This window comes from Phyllobates terribilis, unplaced genomic scaffold (assembly GCF_046119375.1).
Source record: "Phyllobates terribilis strain yellow unplaced genomic scaffold, ASM4611937v1 Scaffold_11__3_contigs__length_659146591, whole genome shotgun sequence".
In the NCBI taxonomy this organism is placed as follows: Eukaryota; Metazoa; Chordata; class Amphibia; order Anura; family Dendrobatidae; genus Phyllobates; species Phyllobates terribilis.
Window position 1 is genome coordinate 258,739,593 of NW_027362771.1, and position 16,717 is coordinate 258,756,309.

At 37.7% G+C, this 16,717-nt stretch overlaps 1 protein-coding gene across 1 annotated transcript in view; it reads right to left on the reverse strand.

Moving 5' to 3' along the window:
• Positions 1-311: 311 nt before the first annotated feature.
• The window catches only part of CDHR3 (cadherin related family member 3), a 98,460-nt gene continuing 82,054 nt past the window's right edge, over positions 312-16,717 (reverse strand). Inside the window, exons 13-19 of the mRNA XM_073652227.1 lie at positions 15,425-15,596; positions 11,846-12,090; positions 8,604-8,779; positions 8,011-8,024; positions 6,616-6,644; positions 5,938-5,986; positions 312-3,396 (exon numbers count right to left, since the gene is read on the reverse strand). Of these exons, the coding sequence (XP_073508328.1) occupies positions 3,038-3,396; positions 5,938-5,986; positions 6,616-6,644; positions 8,011-8,024; positions 8,604-8,779; positions 11,846-12,090; positions 15,425-15,596 (1,044 nt within the window). The 3' untranslated portion in view covers positions 312-3,037. The remainder of the gene's footprint in view (positions 3,397-5,937; positions 5,987-6,615; positions 6,645-8,010; positions 8,025-8,603; positions 8,780-11,845; positions 12,091-15,424; positions 15,597-16,717) is intronic.

The following is a 16,717-nucleotide window of genomic DNA, read 5'->3' on the forward strand; positions in this document are numbered from 1 at the left end:
GTTATGTGCTAGCAACTCACTGAAAAGCTTGTGCTTGGTAATTTGATTCCATTATTACTTGTTTCTTCTTTTATTCTGGAAAATGCCATCACTCCACTTATTATTGTACTGTCCGCTGAATATTTCCAAATAGCAAACACCAAGCTTAGGCTTACAAGATGGTAAGACAAACTAGATACTTAAGATTATAATAGGATGAATAAAATGTCAGCAGACTCTCCAATTACTGACGAATTACTAATCTATACCATGTTTATTTAATTATTATAGAGACATGACTTTAAAGTATACACACAAACAATAAAACAAACTGCAGGAAAAGCATCAGCTTTATTCCAATGTCAAAGGAGGGATTTACAATGAAATAATGTCACCAAACAAACCAAACTGTCACCAAATATAATGTCACCAAACCATATCAAATGAGCAATCTCAAAACTGACACTAACAAGTGCTCCACGTTTAGTATAGCCAGAGCGTAAATGTACGTATAATACAGTATCAGGAAGATGCTTCTATATTTCCAAATTCACATAATATTGTTACAGTTTCAAACATTTATAATTGTTATTTGCAAATGGAAATGCACAGAATGATCAATAGTTAAAGCATGTTTGATTTTTTTAATGAAAATATATTTATAAACATTATAATTATTTTGTACGAACTATATAAAGGTCTCCAACTTGTTCATTCTGTATTGAATACACAAACTGCAATTAAATACACAAACAATATAATTGCAAGGTCATGCTGGAAACCCCCATTTAATCGTCCCAACAATTTCAGGGACTGGTTGGTGCTAGGAATTAAAGGGGTTGGACACTGTCTCTTGTTAGTCTAGCACGTAACCAAACCAGCCCATCAGCCTCCTTCTATTGTAAAAAAGAATGCTTTTCTATTGGAGGAGGCTGATGGACAGGTCTGGTCACACGTTTCACCATTAAAAGCCATCTTATGGACAGAAGTGCTGGTCAGTGTGTGAGGACAGCTGGCCTAATGGGAGAAAAACTCTCATTAAAAGAGATTTATGCAGGATTAGAGAAAATTACTTTTTTTTATCCCCAGTACCAGACACGGTCTATGATAAGGATCATGTTATTTTATCCAAATCTTAGCTAGAATTGACATCCTAATCTATACACATATCCTAAACATGTATTATATTTCCTTTTTTTCATGAGAAATGTAATTTGAACCAAACAGAAGCAAGGAGAAACTTTCACGACACAATCCCCTTTTTTGATTTAAAAATGAATAAAAATAAAAGTGTTGTGGAAAGGTGGCCTAATGTTTGAACAAAGTCTTTCAAAAACATGTAATTTACTTCATTGCTGGAAAATAGTGTGGCATGCAACACTGTTTTATAAGTACATGGGCTCTGTCGGCACTATCGGGCGCTGTCGGGCTGTATCAGGCGCTGTTGATGGCCGTCATGTGACACTCTTTAATTTCACTGTTTTGCTCCTTTGACTGAGCAGAGCAATAGAATTGTTAAGCTCACACATGGACAGAGCTTTGTTCAATCAGAAAAATCTATTCTACCTTTTCATGGTTACACTGTTCGAATCTCATGTGATGTACATTCAGCACATAAAGAGGGAACGCTCCTAAAAGACAGATTAAACATGTCCATAAGGTTACAATAGCCTGATAAAGGACAAACAAGTGTCACTATGAGCGCTATCTGGCCAGTATACACCAATATACTGCAAAAACAGGTTAGTAATAGCATAGTTCAATCTGCTGATTTGATGTAAACCGAGTCTGTCTATGTAGCAAAACTGTAAACTAAGAAACAGCAAACCGAAATAGACAGCGGCTATGTAAATAAATGTGCAGTAATGTCCACCTGATGTCTATATTCAGTTATATTAGTCTTTGTACATTGCACAATAGCCAGTACCAGGATATGGGTCACAAACAACATAATATGTCATATTGTATTTTATCCCCCCCCCACACACTCACATAATTACACACCAAGGCTACTTTACAAGGAGTAGTAAGTTTTCATATTGGACAGATTAGTTTATCTTCTATTAATTTATTGTAATTATCTTTCGGCCCAAATCAAAATTTTATTATATACATAATAGAATATAATTCATATTATCTACAAGTTGCATATATGCCTGTAATCAAAAGCAAAATACAGGTTAACAAAAAGTAAAAGATGGTTAAGTTCCCACAATAATTTATTGGTGCTTTTTTATGCAAAATAATGCAGCGTCTTAGGGTTCTTTTATACTGTGACCTTCCCCAAGGTCAATGTTCCTGTCGGGGTTCACATCCGAATCCCTCACAAAAAGAAATTTGGGCATATATGCCATTGACTATAATGGTTTCGACAGAGTCACCGTGTGCTATGTCGTGCATCATTTTCTGCCTTCTACGCGTACTGGAGGCGGACACTCAGACGCAGTCTACTACATCTGGGTATCCGCCTCCAGTAGGTATAAACACCCGAAATTGATGCACAACACAGCACACAGTAACTCTGTACTATTATAGTCAATCGCCTCATCAGTTAATATGCCTGAATCCCATTTTGCAGGGAGTTCGGACATAAGCCCTGACAGGACCACTGAACATGGGGAAGAACGCAGTGTGAAAGGGGTCTTACACTTCCAGCAAAGTGGAAGAGATGTATAGAAATCTCATGCCCACTGTGATTTTATTTTACTCAGCGTAAACTGACCTGCGGTGCGTGTTAGAAATCCTCAGCATGCTAATTTCGCTTGCAAGTACACTGAGATATATGTGCAGATTTTTCCAATAGACTTGAATTAGATGCAGAAAATACGCAGTTAAAAAGGCATGTGGGTTTCCATGCACGATAAACGCATGTCATCCACTCATTGGATGAATGGAGCCCAATACCACAAAGTGCTGGATAGAACTGAAAGCTTTCACATTTAGTTTTGTAAGATATAAGTATCCACAAGGCTCAGCACTCCAGCGGTTGATGACGTATGATTAATCCATTCAGTGTTCAGCCAATACAGTATATGAAGTTCTAAAAGTTTACATTTTGTTAAGATGGAGTTTTGGGTATCTTAGGAGATACTTTAGGGGAACGTCTTGGTGACAATGGAGATCTGCTAGAAGGACTTTTGTTTTCAGGCTCTATATTGGCTGTTGTTTGTTTAGGAGTTTGCAGCCTATTTGGTGTTCCCGGCACTGCAGTATTCGTCACATCTTCTGCTTTAGCTCCACCACTGGGCGTTTTGACTTTTTTATTTGGTGTACCACTTGTTAGTACGGGTAAGGAGGTTTGTTCCACTGGATTTACTGGCAATTGCTGTGGGACTGGCCCCGGAATTACTGGCTGGTTTGTGTCTTTCCATCTTCTGGCCCCAGACTTTGAATTGTACTCATAGACACTTCCAGTAACTACAAACACGAACCACAGATATGAGTGACAATGTTATAGTAGATGTGAGGTATGAGAATTATAGCTTTTGTTTCCATGCATTAAATTACTTATAATGTCAAAAATACAATAAAGGGTAAAACACTAAAATGTATAGATGAGCTGTTGTTATTTTTTAATACAAATTAAATCTCACATCTCCTTTGCTGGGCGTTCTCCCCGTCCCAGTCACTAGTGATGGCTGGAAGCAGGAGAAATCCCAAATCCCAGGGTCCATCTACTCATGTCTTCATCCTTCTACTTGTCCTCTATAGAATCATCTCTTTACATACACTTCCTATCTCTTTAAATGTTGACATGAAAATTCTAGACCTAGAGTACTGTGCAAAAGTTTTAAGCAGGTGTGCAAAGTAAGAATGCTTTGAAAAAAAGAGTCTGTTTGGCTCTTGAGTCAGCCTGGGATGATATGAAGTATTTGCACAAGCCTACATCCACAACCTGTGACAAGTTCTCCAAGATGATTGAAACAACTTCGTTGCCGACTTCCTTCAGGAACTATGTACAAGTATATTTAGAAGAACTGGTGCTTTAATGCTGTTTTCAAGGCAAAGGTGATCACAGCAAATATTAATTTGATTTAGTTGTTCATTCACTTTGCATTTTGTTAATTAATAGAAATAAACTATTAACCCTTCTATTTTTGTAAACATTCTTGCTTTGCAGCATTTTTTCTTACACATCTGCCTAGAACAATTGCACAGTACTGTATATTTACAAACTTTTATAGGTCTATGATGTACAGTAAGTATTTTAGACATTCTAGAGGACTTATCGTCTCTTAATAAAACTGGGTGTCTCTGTTATTGCCACTTATCCTATAGTGGCCTGAGCTTGGTCACACCGGGTCACACCTTGGTCACATCCAAACCTGAATACAGATTGGGATGTGTGTAGGCAAATTGCTGTCCCCACAATGTTCTTTTCAGAATCTTCATCCCTTCCCTTTTCTTAAAGGGAATCTATCACCAGGTTTGTCTTATATGAGATAAGACCCCCACCCTTCAGCCCTCATATACCTCATATACAGCATTCTAACATACTGTGTACATGCCTGTAACAAAAGAAAAACACCTTTTATTATACTCACCTGCGGGGCAGTCGGGACCGATGGCTGTCACTCGTCTTGGCCCTGCGCCTCCCTTCTTCTTTTGATGCCTGTGCTTCGTGTGGATGACGCGGCCTACATCATCCACACAGGGTCCCTGGCATCGAGCTCCTGCGCAGGCGTACTTCTCTGCCCTAACGAGGGCAGAGCAAAGTACTGCAGTGTGCATGCACCAGGAAAGGTCAAAGCCCCGATGCATGCACACTGCAGTACTTTATCCTGCCCTAGTCAGGGCAGAGAAGTATGACTGCGCAGGAGCACGATGCCGGGGAGACTGTGTGGATGATGTATGATGCGTCATCCACAGGAAGCACAGATGGAGGACGGCATCGAAAGAAGAAGGGAGTCGCCGGACCAAGATGAGCAACACCCATCGGACCCGACCGCCCCGCAGATGAGTATAAAAAAAAGTTGTTTTTCTTTTGTTTCAGGCTGAATCGGGGGTATATACACAGCATATTAGAATGCTGTATATGAAGGCTGAAAGGTGGTGGCCTTATCTCATATGCGGCAAACCTGGTGACAGGTTACCTTTAAAGAAATATTTTGCCTGCAGAAACTTTCCCTAATCTTTATACAATTGCATGGTACACACCTATAGCATGACAATGAATTAAAGGGACTGTCTTTTGAAAACTGATGTCTGCCATCAGATGAATGCTGCAAGTCTGGTTTCTTTAATCCCTAGTGATAAGCTGCATTTAACAAATGATGTCTGCCACAGCATCACTGCAGAGCCAAGTGACTGCCTGCAGCGGTCATATGCTGTTGTTGTGACATCACTGCTACAGCCTATCAACAAAGACTGTGGAAAACAGGAGACAAGCAGGCCTGGAGCAGCGGTGGGTGAATAAAGCCCTTTTTGTTATTTTTACACTGGGCAAGCCAATGACGATAAAAAGGTAATCTTTGAAAAACCCTTTAAGATCACCTAACATATTTGACTATACCATTATTAAAACATTAACCCATGGGCTTATAATTTCCCACAATGGCTACAACAATACATCTCTAATTACTGATTCCATTACAAGCTGTACCAGATGAAGCATCCATATAAAACTAAAGTTTACCATACATAATAGGGTAAAAAATACAGCAGTTTCAGGAAGATACAGTAAATCGTTTTCCAAAGGTATATTTTTATGAAACATGGTCTCTCATGTCTATGGGCTATATCTGGTGTGACAGTTCAGCTACATTCAATTAAGACAGTCTGAGCTGCAGTACCATACAGAGCCTGTGTACTACAGAGGTGCTGTTTCCGGAAAACTTTTGGGGATATTGTGCCTTGGTTATGCAGAATACTGCACACAATGGGGCTCAGATTTTCCTAAAACAATATACTGAAACACCAATGAAAAAAGCAACTGTGAACATTTTATTTATATCTTACTTGGATCTACAGCTTCTCCATCAAAGACAGTGTTTAACTTGGTCATTTCCTGTAAAAGAAATAGAATGGCCGCTGTAATAATAATGATGATTCACTGCCCCAGTGGGCCATTAGAAATAATTTATTGCATTGGTTAAAGTAGAATGTTGTCTATCCCTGCAATACAGTCTATCCTCCTTTGTCCTCCTTTGTAATATTATATTTTAATTGCGGGGAATAAATTCTACTTTTCCTATCGCAGCTAGTAAAGCAGTTCTACAATTGTCCACCTTTATTATGGGCTACACAATAGTGTTGGGTTCTGTCTTTTATACCTAGAATTTGAAACCATTATATCTGCCATTCAGTGGAGTTGTTACAAAGCCATTATGAGAAAATAAAATAATACATTTTTGGTAACTGATTAATAGAAGTGTGCTGCTATTAAAAAACACCCCACAAATATAAGCTACTATATACTGTATATATATAATTATTAAGAACCATTCCTGGCATTGTGTTTGGCTCAAAATTATAGAATTGAATAAAAAAGTGTTAGAGACTTATTACCATAATGCCATATTTTCATTGTGTTTACCAAATACCAGAAAACGTATACTTTGATAAAATACTCTATTATTTACTGCTAGGTATGTCATTTTATTTTAAATATTTATATGAAATTATACATGAACTTACCCAAACAACATCCTGCTTAACCTTCTTTTCTATAAAAAAAACAAACAAAAAAACATAAATTATTTGCAGTTATTGATTAGATGAAACTACTGTAATGTGTCTGCAGTAGTCAGTACTGTGGCTGCAACATCCAGACTACCACTTTGCTAATCTAAAGAACCAAGTTTCGCTTTACAGAGAACTCGAGAGTGATGTACTTTTGGTTCAGCGTGGGTCCTCATCATGCGGAGTAATACTGAAATATTGCCATATTATGGCTCTGTCAAATAATCCTATGTAATCTGCCTTTTAATCAGCTATGGGTATATGTATACTGACTTTTTGATGTGGATTTTTCTGATTGAAAAATTCATGGACCAAAAAAATAAAAAATTTTGGTGTGAATTTTGATTTATTTTTTTTGTCAATGAAGCATGTTTTTGACTCTAATTCAGGGAACAGAAAAGTCTCAGAAATTTACATTTTGCTATTTTTCCACATTGAAAAAAAAGTAGGAAAAAAAAAAAGACTACCATGTTTTCCATTTAAAATTCATATAAAACTTGAGCAGAGTACTTGAATTATAAAATAACATTCAAAGAAATGCCTGTCCAAAATTTGTGTCTTGCCATTGGATTTTATTTTGTTATCTTCTTTGTTTTTGGATGTCATATGGTCATGTGTAGAAAATCTTTCCACTAACTGGTAGTGTTGGGCGGATCAATTCATGGGACTCTGGTCCATTGGCCCGGTCAGTAGTCTCTAGCCGCTGGATGGGAGGCTCATCAATCTCTTAGCTTGCGAGACTCCCTGTGCAGCTTTGATTAGCTGGGCTGATGCGACGTCACCACTGTGGGGATACACAGATGACGTCGTGCCAGCCTGGCTAATTAAAAGCTGTGTCAGGGATCCCAGAGGTTAAGACATTCGCAAGCCTCCCGTCTATCAGACAGAGACTATTGACCTGGTCAATGGACTGAAGTACCACAAATCGATCCACCCATCTCTCCTAGCTACCTCTTTAAGATGTGGGCAAAGGTCCAACTGTAAACAGAATACTTTTCAACCAAAAAATGTATAAAACACATTTATGGATTGTGTAACTTTCTAGTGCTCATTGCTGCTATTGAATTGAATGCTCATAGCTGGATATCCCCACCATGGTCAATATCTCAAGGAATTTTTATGCTCTCCCATATTTGTATGGGTTTCCTCCAGGTTCTCTGTTTTTTTTTCAGACATTCTAAAGACATACTGATAGGGAATTTAGATTGTGAGCCCCAATGGGGACAATGATGTTAATGTCTGTAAAGAGCTGCTGAGTATGATGGTGCTATATATGCAAAGCATAATAAATGTTTAGACTTATTCAGCTTTGTCTAAAATATAATTAAAACAAATGCCATTCGTACATACCTGCTGGTCTTATTCTGGAAATGAATAAAGAAATATGTTATTACAAGAAAGTATAAGTAAAAGTGATAGCAACACACAACGGATATTATATACCCTGGTGATTATAAAACGAAAGTTCTGTCCACTGTATATAAAGTATATCTCAAACACAAAAAGCATTTTTTTCTCTACTGTCTTGGGGCAATAATTATAGCAAACATATTGCCATTGATTAACAATTCTAACATAAAGAAACATTGTGAAAATATTTTAGAATATTTCTAACTAACATAATGGAAGGCTAAAAGGGGTTGTCCAGTCTAAAATGATAAGTCTGCAGTGACTCTTTGTGACTACAGACTTTTGCATCCCCCCAGCGCACGCACTGTGCGGTGCAAGGATTCACTGGTTTCTGGGCCGGGACCGGAGGCTATGTATGAGTTATACATACTCCCGGCCAGAGCCCGACTAGTGGGTGTAGCCTCGCTCTATACACTTGTATGCATATGATACAGACATAACCTTGAGTTACAGTATATATGTCTATTAGATGGCACATTCAACCTGCAGTGAAATCCACCACAAACAGCGTACAACCTTTCCATAATACTCACAGTGGCTCTGTATCTGGTTTAGTACGTCCTTTGCATGGACAGTACTTAGCAAGAAGATAAGTCAGTAATCCAAGGAGCCCAAGTAGAAACAAAGCACCAATCGTGCACACAAATGGTATATACCATGCCAATGGGGAATACACATTTTTAGATGTAGTCACATACACTACACCAGGCTGTAAAAAGACAAGATATTTTCATTTAGCCATTAACAAAAAAAAGTGTAGCAATTGAAAAATTTCAATTTTGTCATTTCATTTTTTTTAATTTTGGCAATTACTGCATAGTTTAAATAATTTTACATTTTGATAAATTTGATTTTTAAAGATATATAATAACCAAATAAGTTTATTTTTTACATTTTTTTACATTTCTTTACTTTTAAACAGGGAATATGGGGTTGATTTAAACTTTTAGATTTTTCTTTATTATTTTTTCAACAATTTTGATTCCCCTTAAACCCTTTACCCCCAGGCCATTTTCCATTTTCTTTCTTCCAAGAGCCATAACTTTTAATTTTTCCGTCAATTTAGCCATATGAGGGCTTGAGTTGTACCTTTGAATGGCACCATTGATTTTACCACATAGTCTACTGGAAAACGGTGCAATTCCACAATTGTTTTTTTTTTTTTATTTACTATGTTCACTATATGGTAAAACTGACCTGGCAATATGGTTCCCCAAGTATAGTACACAGATACCAAACATGTATAGTTTATTTTTTAAGTGGTAAAATAAAATTCCGAAATTTGCACGAATAAAAGTTTTCACCTTTGTCGCCATTTTCCAAGACCCATAGTTGCGTGAGGGCTAATTTTTGCTCCCTGAGCTGACGTTTTTATTGATACCATTTTGGGGTTGATATGATGTTTTAATCACCTGTTATTGCATTTTATTTTTATATTGCGGCTGGCAAACAAACGTTATTCTGGCGTTTTGATTTTTTTTTTCATTACGCTGATTACCGTTTATTTTATATTTGGATACATCGGACATTTCAGAACTCAGAAACACCAAATATGTGTATTTTGTACTGTTTCTTTATTTTATTTTCAATGAGGCAAAAGGGGGAATTTGAACTTTTGTGTTTTTTTATTTTTTTTCATGTTTTTAAAACCTTTTTTTTTTTTTTTTTTTCATTTTTTACTTTATTTAATAGTCCCCTTAGGAGATTTGAAGCTGCGATTGTCCGATGGCCTGTGCTATATACAGCAGTGCTGTGTATGAGATGACAATCTATAAATGCCGGGCATGAAACTGCTTCAAGAAACTCTTTAAAGTTTTAGAAGAGTTTTTCCATTTCCTGAAGAAGTTTTGAAGAGTTTAGTTTTTCAAACGTTTTGGACGAGTATTTTTTTCCTGAAATGTTTTTTTTTTTTTTTGCAGCCTTTTGATTTGACAGTGACTAGTTTGGAGCGGATTCCATTAGAATCTGAACCAATGAAGTAGCATTTTCTTTTCTTCTACAAATTTTTTTTCAAAACCTGTAGTAGAAAAATAACACTCAAAACACTGAGCATATGAACAGCAAAATGGTTTTACAACAGACATAAATCAGAAAAACCTTTCTGTTTTTAACCATTTTTCAGGCTTTTTTTTTTAAGCAGACCTGCTAAAGAAACTCCCCAAAAACACAGAGTAGACATAGCCATGCAGTGTACTGGAATAGTGTATAACTTTTTCACTATGCAAATACTATAATTTATTCACTGAAACAGGAATTCCTCTTTATCTATTGTCATTCCTCTATGTGACAGTATGGAAGATGCAACCCTGCCCATATTCGCACTAGGTATGTATGATAGATTAGCTCCATCGTTTCAATAGAGCCATGTTGTGGACTTGTGGTATGTGGAATAAACATAATTATCTTTGTCACCTAGAGAGCTCAGTAACAAATACAGTGTATCAGGTTTCAATAAAAGCAAGCATTTACACATCCTAAAAGCGTTAATCTAACTTCAGATAAAATGGGATCGTGCTAGACTGAACGTTAATCCTCAGGAGACAAATAAACTGAAGGCAAATATAAGCAAGTATTGCTGCCATTAAAAACATCCAGAGGAATCAGTGTAAAAAATACCCTTTCGGTCACGTATTTACCCATACTGTGCAAATAGAAGGACGTGAGCTACTCTCTGACTTTACATCTTGTTACTTCTTATCACCAATCCATACTGCCGGAAATCCTATGCTGGGTCCTAAGAGCTGCTTTAAATATGACAATGAGAGAACAAAGCTGGTCCAGTGATTTCCATCATGATTGCTGCTGGAGAACCACCCAAAAATGCTTCCATTGTTGGGGAACATCTAATGCCTTAATCCCTTCATGACGGGGACAATTTCCATTTTTGCGTTTTCATTTTTTCATCCCCTTCTTCCCAGAGCCATAACTATTTTATTTTTCTGTCCACATAGACATATTAGGGCTTGTTTTTTTGTTGGATGAGTTGTACTTTTGAATGATGCCATTCATTTTACCACATAGTGTATTGGAGCACAGGAAAAAAAATCCAGACGCGGTGAAATTGTGAAAAAAATCCAATTCAAACATTGGATTTTGGGAATTGTTTTTACAGTGTACATCATGTGCTAAAAATTACCTGGTAATATGATTCTGCTCATCAGTACGATTACGGCGATGTCAAACATGTCCAGTTTTTTTATTATTTTAGTGGTGAACAAAAAATCTAAAGTATTTGGGGTTGGGTCACCATTTTCCGAGACCTGTAACGTTTTTATCTTTCGGTCGATGGAGCTGTGGGAATGCTTATTATTTGCAAGATGAAAAAACATTTTTATTGATAATAATTTGGGATAGATGTAATGTTTTGATCGCTTATTACAGCATTTTTTGTAGAATTGCTGTAACCAATGAAAACTTCATTTTGGCGTTCTTAATTTTTTTCCATTTACGGTGTTTACTGATGCAGATCAGTGTCCGGCCCACAGATCTTAACAGCTCATTTACATATAAGAAAAATGTGGATTTTTCTGGATTAAGACATTAGATCTCACATCTATCATTTTATTCAGCTTCCTATGATCTACATGCCCATATAGATGGCTTAGGAGGGTTGATACTATTGGCAGATTCCCTTTAATAAAAAAAATTCAAACATCTGTTTATGGACACCATGTTATGTGATCTCCACACTGCAACTCAATTGAGGATGAAAATTTTTCAATCAGCTCTAAAATCCTCACTGGTCTATGTTTTGTCAGATTATCTACATACTTACTGTGGTAGTTGTTGTGGTGGTGGTCAGTCCAGGAATATAGACATTAATAGTTAGAGACACAGTTCCGGTTTGAACAAGTGTTGATGACTTTGAAGAAATTAAATTGTCATCAGTAATTAAAACACTCATGTTGTATTTCCAAGTAGTGTCACCACCTTTAGAGTAATCAAATGGGATGGCAAGGATTAAGCTGGTAACGTTAGAGCCAGATGATGGCGAAAAAGAAAAATGGTTGTTTATATTGCCTAGAAGAGTAAGAATAAACATGGTCAAAATCTTTTGGACAGTTTTCTGAAGGTTCTATTTAGAGCTCTGGTCCTTCAATATATTTTTGGATATTCTTTATTTATTATATAAACAAATAAGCAAGACAAAGAACAATATATGTATAACATTTACTTAACATTTATCAAAATGCATAAGCACAGTAATTAATGAAGAAGGAAGGGAAAGATGAACTCACATCTAGCATATTATTATTGTACATGGTCAATTTAAAAAGGTGATAATCCTGATGAGATGTTGGTACCAAATTTGCCTCATGGTCAAGAGCAAATCATGAGAATAACAAGAAGTATAGAATCCAGGATGTTTGAGTTTAAAAATGAGAACTATCTGTTCTAAAATTTAATATGCCTATTTTTGTCTAGTTCTAATGCTAATGTGCCTATTGCAGGTGCAGTATCTATTTTGTGGAATCAAATCATATGGACAGATCAATAAATCTTGGGGGCTCAGGATACTGTGATGAATTCAATGGTTGTAGTTCTTTGAATATCTGTTGGTAGCTAGCAAGCACTGCATAATGCAGATGTCATGGGTGTGTCAGAGGTGACAGACAGTCGCCCTGCAGTTGTTTGCAGGAGATCTCTACATTTGGCATTACATACATCTTCTTAGAGGCTGTCTCTAGGACCCAGCGGCTACCTCCCTCTGGCTAATTAACACCCTGCCTGTGTGTATAAATACCAGCTGTGTTGCAGAAGGAGGTACCGGCGATATTCATTACTACCTGTGAAAGCTTTAGCAAAAGCAGTACTTCATCCTCTCTGGAGCTTGAGCACGTGTGCGCATTTGTCTGGAGGTCGTCTAAAGCTAAGCAATTTCCCCTGTTTGTCCACCCCTGTTGTCTATAGTGTTTAGTGGAAATCGACTAGTGCTCACCTCCTCCCTTCCCTAGCCTTAGTCATACCCCAGGGAAAGACAGAGCGAGGCACGCATGCGGCGATTGGTGAAGAGCCAATACAAGGACTTTAGGGGAGACAGGGTGACGCTAGATCAACCTAAGAGGTCTCCACTTCCCCCTTTCCCTAGAGTCTGGGCTCCCTTTCCCTCTTCCCTTTGTGTTGCACTGAGTCTTTCCCACACCTTGCGTGACAGCAGGCACCCAATGAGACATGTTGTTTTGAAGATGCTTTGACCCAGCCCTTGTCAAAGTCCTCAGATACTTAAGCATGCCTATCTTTGCTACTTCCAACCCGTCAGCATCAATAACGGACTGTTCACTTGCTGCCAAATATGTCCCAAATTTTCACAGAATCCAATGGAACAAAATAGTTAACATTATTCACATCACCTATCGGTTGTTTTGATGCTTTATTAAGTGCCAGCAGTTCCTTTTGCATTTACCGACCAATGACGTTCCTGATGTGCTCAATGAATTATGAATCTAGAGATGCTGCATGCCATGTTAGCACATTTAGGCCATGCAGGCTACTCACAGCAGCACAAGCAACATGCGGCCTTGTGTTCTCGCATTGAAAAACGGTTTCTGGGACATTTTTGAAAAAATGGCCATACCACTAGTTCCAAAACTAAATAAATGCTATGCTGAGGTGTTAGTGTAATGAAGACCAGGGGGTCCGGTTACCATACCACAGACACCACCCCACACTATAATCCCATAAGTAGGACCAGTGTGACGTTCCCTCATGAAGGCCTCTTTATGGGGTTTGTTCATGTGGTCTCCAGACTAATCTCCGGCTATCATTGCATCAAGACAAAAGCAGGACTCATCACTGAAGAGGATAGACCTCCATTCCAGGTACGATTTCCGTCATGCTCTGCACCATGATAGCCTTTGAGAGCAGTGGCGTGAAGTCAATGGAACACCTGTACCTGGCTGTCTGGCTTTTCAATACAACAATGCCAGACTGCATATTGCTGTTGCTACTGTGAGCAGTATGTGTGGCCTACTGTAAATGTTTTACTATGGCCTTCAGCATCTACGGACTTGTCTCCCATCAAGCATATCTGTAACATCATTGGTCGGCAATTGCAAAAAAACTGCCAACAGTGCATCTTGATGATTTGCGTGTTCAAGTGTTCAGAGTGACAGAACATTTTTCAGACAACCATTAGTAACCTCGTTGGTAGCATGCCAAGTTGTGCAAGTGCGTGTACTTCTGCACGTGGCGTGCCGAGTGGATTAATATATATATAAATATATCTATATACGAGTATACAGTATTATATATATATATATATATAAAAAGAGAGAGACATACATATTCATACTGTATATATAGAATATATATATACCATGTAAATATATACATATACACTACCTCGCTGTGTATATATTGTGACAGAGTCACTGGTATGATATACGAGGGGAGGTATATGTCACACAGTTTGCTAACCTGTGTGAACTGAAACCTATAAACTTTCTGCCAGCATGCTATATGCTGGGGGTTAATTCACTTAAAGGGTGTGGTTTTATGGGAATGGCAGAGGGTGGGAGGCCATTCCCCTACCTCCCCTCAGGGTGTGGCTGAACAAGGTTTAAATGCTCAGTCACCATTTTTTTTCTGTTGTTGAGTTTGGAGTGGCAAAGACTCCAGACTGGAAGGCCACAGCTCAGAGAGGAGCAGGAAGCTGGGACTACAACCAGTGTGGGCAAAACCCACACTGCTATGGACTGTACTATTGTTTATCTTTTCTTTTGTTGTCTTCCAAGTAAGGCTGTGTTTATTTTTGCTGGAGCTGCAGGGCTTTATGCCACAAAATAAAGCCTGCAAAGAAAACAAGGTTCCGGAGTCTACTTCCAGAAGCTGCCGAGTGAGGCATCTTACCATAATATATGTAAATAAGAAAAAGAAAAACTTTGTGACTGTATTGTACAGATAAGACAGACATGACTAAAAAGGTTTCCACAATTGTATTATTTTTGCATGTCACTTGAAAATTTTACATTACTAGACGTCCTAGAGGAGTGTCTCAAATGTAATCTCTTACTCAGAAAGCACAGAATCCATTGATTTCAGTAAAGGAAAGTCCACACCTCCAAATGGGATGGCAATATGTTGATGTCTATGGACCTTTATAGCTAGTAAAAGAACAGTAATGCCTTTCTTTCTTCATATCATCATACTGTTTTTATCCGCAAGTAATGACTCGCATTTTTTGACCTTTCTAAAAATTTGTGAGAAGAAAGGACCTGGATCCTGAACAAAACCTTCCAAACTTTCTAAAAGCTCTTAAGGGTATGGCAATATATTATAATTATATATAAACTACTGTATTATGAAAGACAAACATATATTGTACAGTTTCTACTCTATGTTTGGATTGGTGTACCTGAATTAATAGAGTATTTAAATGAAGTGGGTCCGGAATCCCGATCTGTACAAGTGAGCTTGAAATTCTGAATGTTTGTACCTGTTGCTTGATTCACAGGTACAAACATTGTGTATGAATTTGGTGTACATACTGGTTTTTCGTCATTAGCTTCGAGTATAGTTATGGTGACCTGAGGAAACAATAAAAAATTAACTTGAAACAAGATGTGGTTGTAAACTAAGGGCTCTCATTGCTGACAACATTAAAATGAAACTCTGCACAAATTTTTATAATTAGTAAATAGGAGCAATGTAACATACCAGGGCCACTAATTCTTTCACCATAATAAATGTCTAACTACTGGGGAATTACAAGTGGCTAACACCCACCAATCATTAAAGGGATTTTACCACGAACAAAAGTTCATTTTAATCAACGGCTGACCGTAGAGGAACATGGTCTGATCATACCACAGCTCCTGAGCAGGGGAGGAAGCAGAGTATACAGACATTACAGGGATCACAGCTGATTCTTTCTTTGAAGTAGAACATTGTTTAAAAACAGGCTTTGAAATTTTTACCTCACAAAAAGAATCCTCTGTGATCCCATGCTGTAATATCTGTATTGTCCTTTGCTTCTTCCCCTGCCCAGGAGATGTGGTATGATCAGACCATGTTCTGTACACGGTCAGACTCAGCCTTTGATTAAAATTTATTTTTGTTCGTGGGAAAACCCCTTTAAAGCAAGGGTGGTGGTGAGCCCCTTCTTTATTCTCACAGTTTAAACACAGTGAGATGAAACTTCTTTCACTTTGGTCCCTCAAAAGCAAATTTTCTGTCTTTTGTGCAGACTGCATGCAGGGACGTTCATGTATGTTCCTGAAGACATGCAGTGATTAATTAATTAAGGGCTCAGTGGAAAGTCACCCAGCAATAATACATGTATAAATGTAAGTAATGTCCATTATGAGACAACACTTCAAAACAACAGGGGATAGTAAATACTATTGCATGTTACTGGACTATATGGGAGAAGCCAAAATGTCTCTCCTTTTTACCATCCATTCGTGGTCTACAGCTAGTGAGTGATCCTGCACCTCCTCGATATTCTGCTGGCTCACTCCTTGCATGCAGTCTGCACAAAAGACAGAAAACTTGTTTTAAGGGACCGAAGTAAAATAAGTATTGCCCTGGTATGTCATATTACTTTAGTACATCAATTTTACTAATCATAAAAAGGTGCCTGAAGTTTAATAACACAGTATCATAGCATTGAGTTGTGAATACTTGTAATATACAACAGTTCCTATAG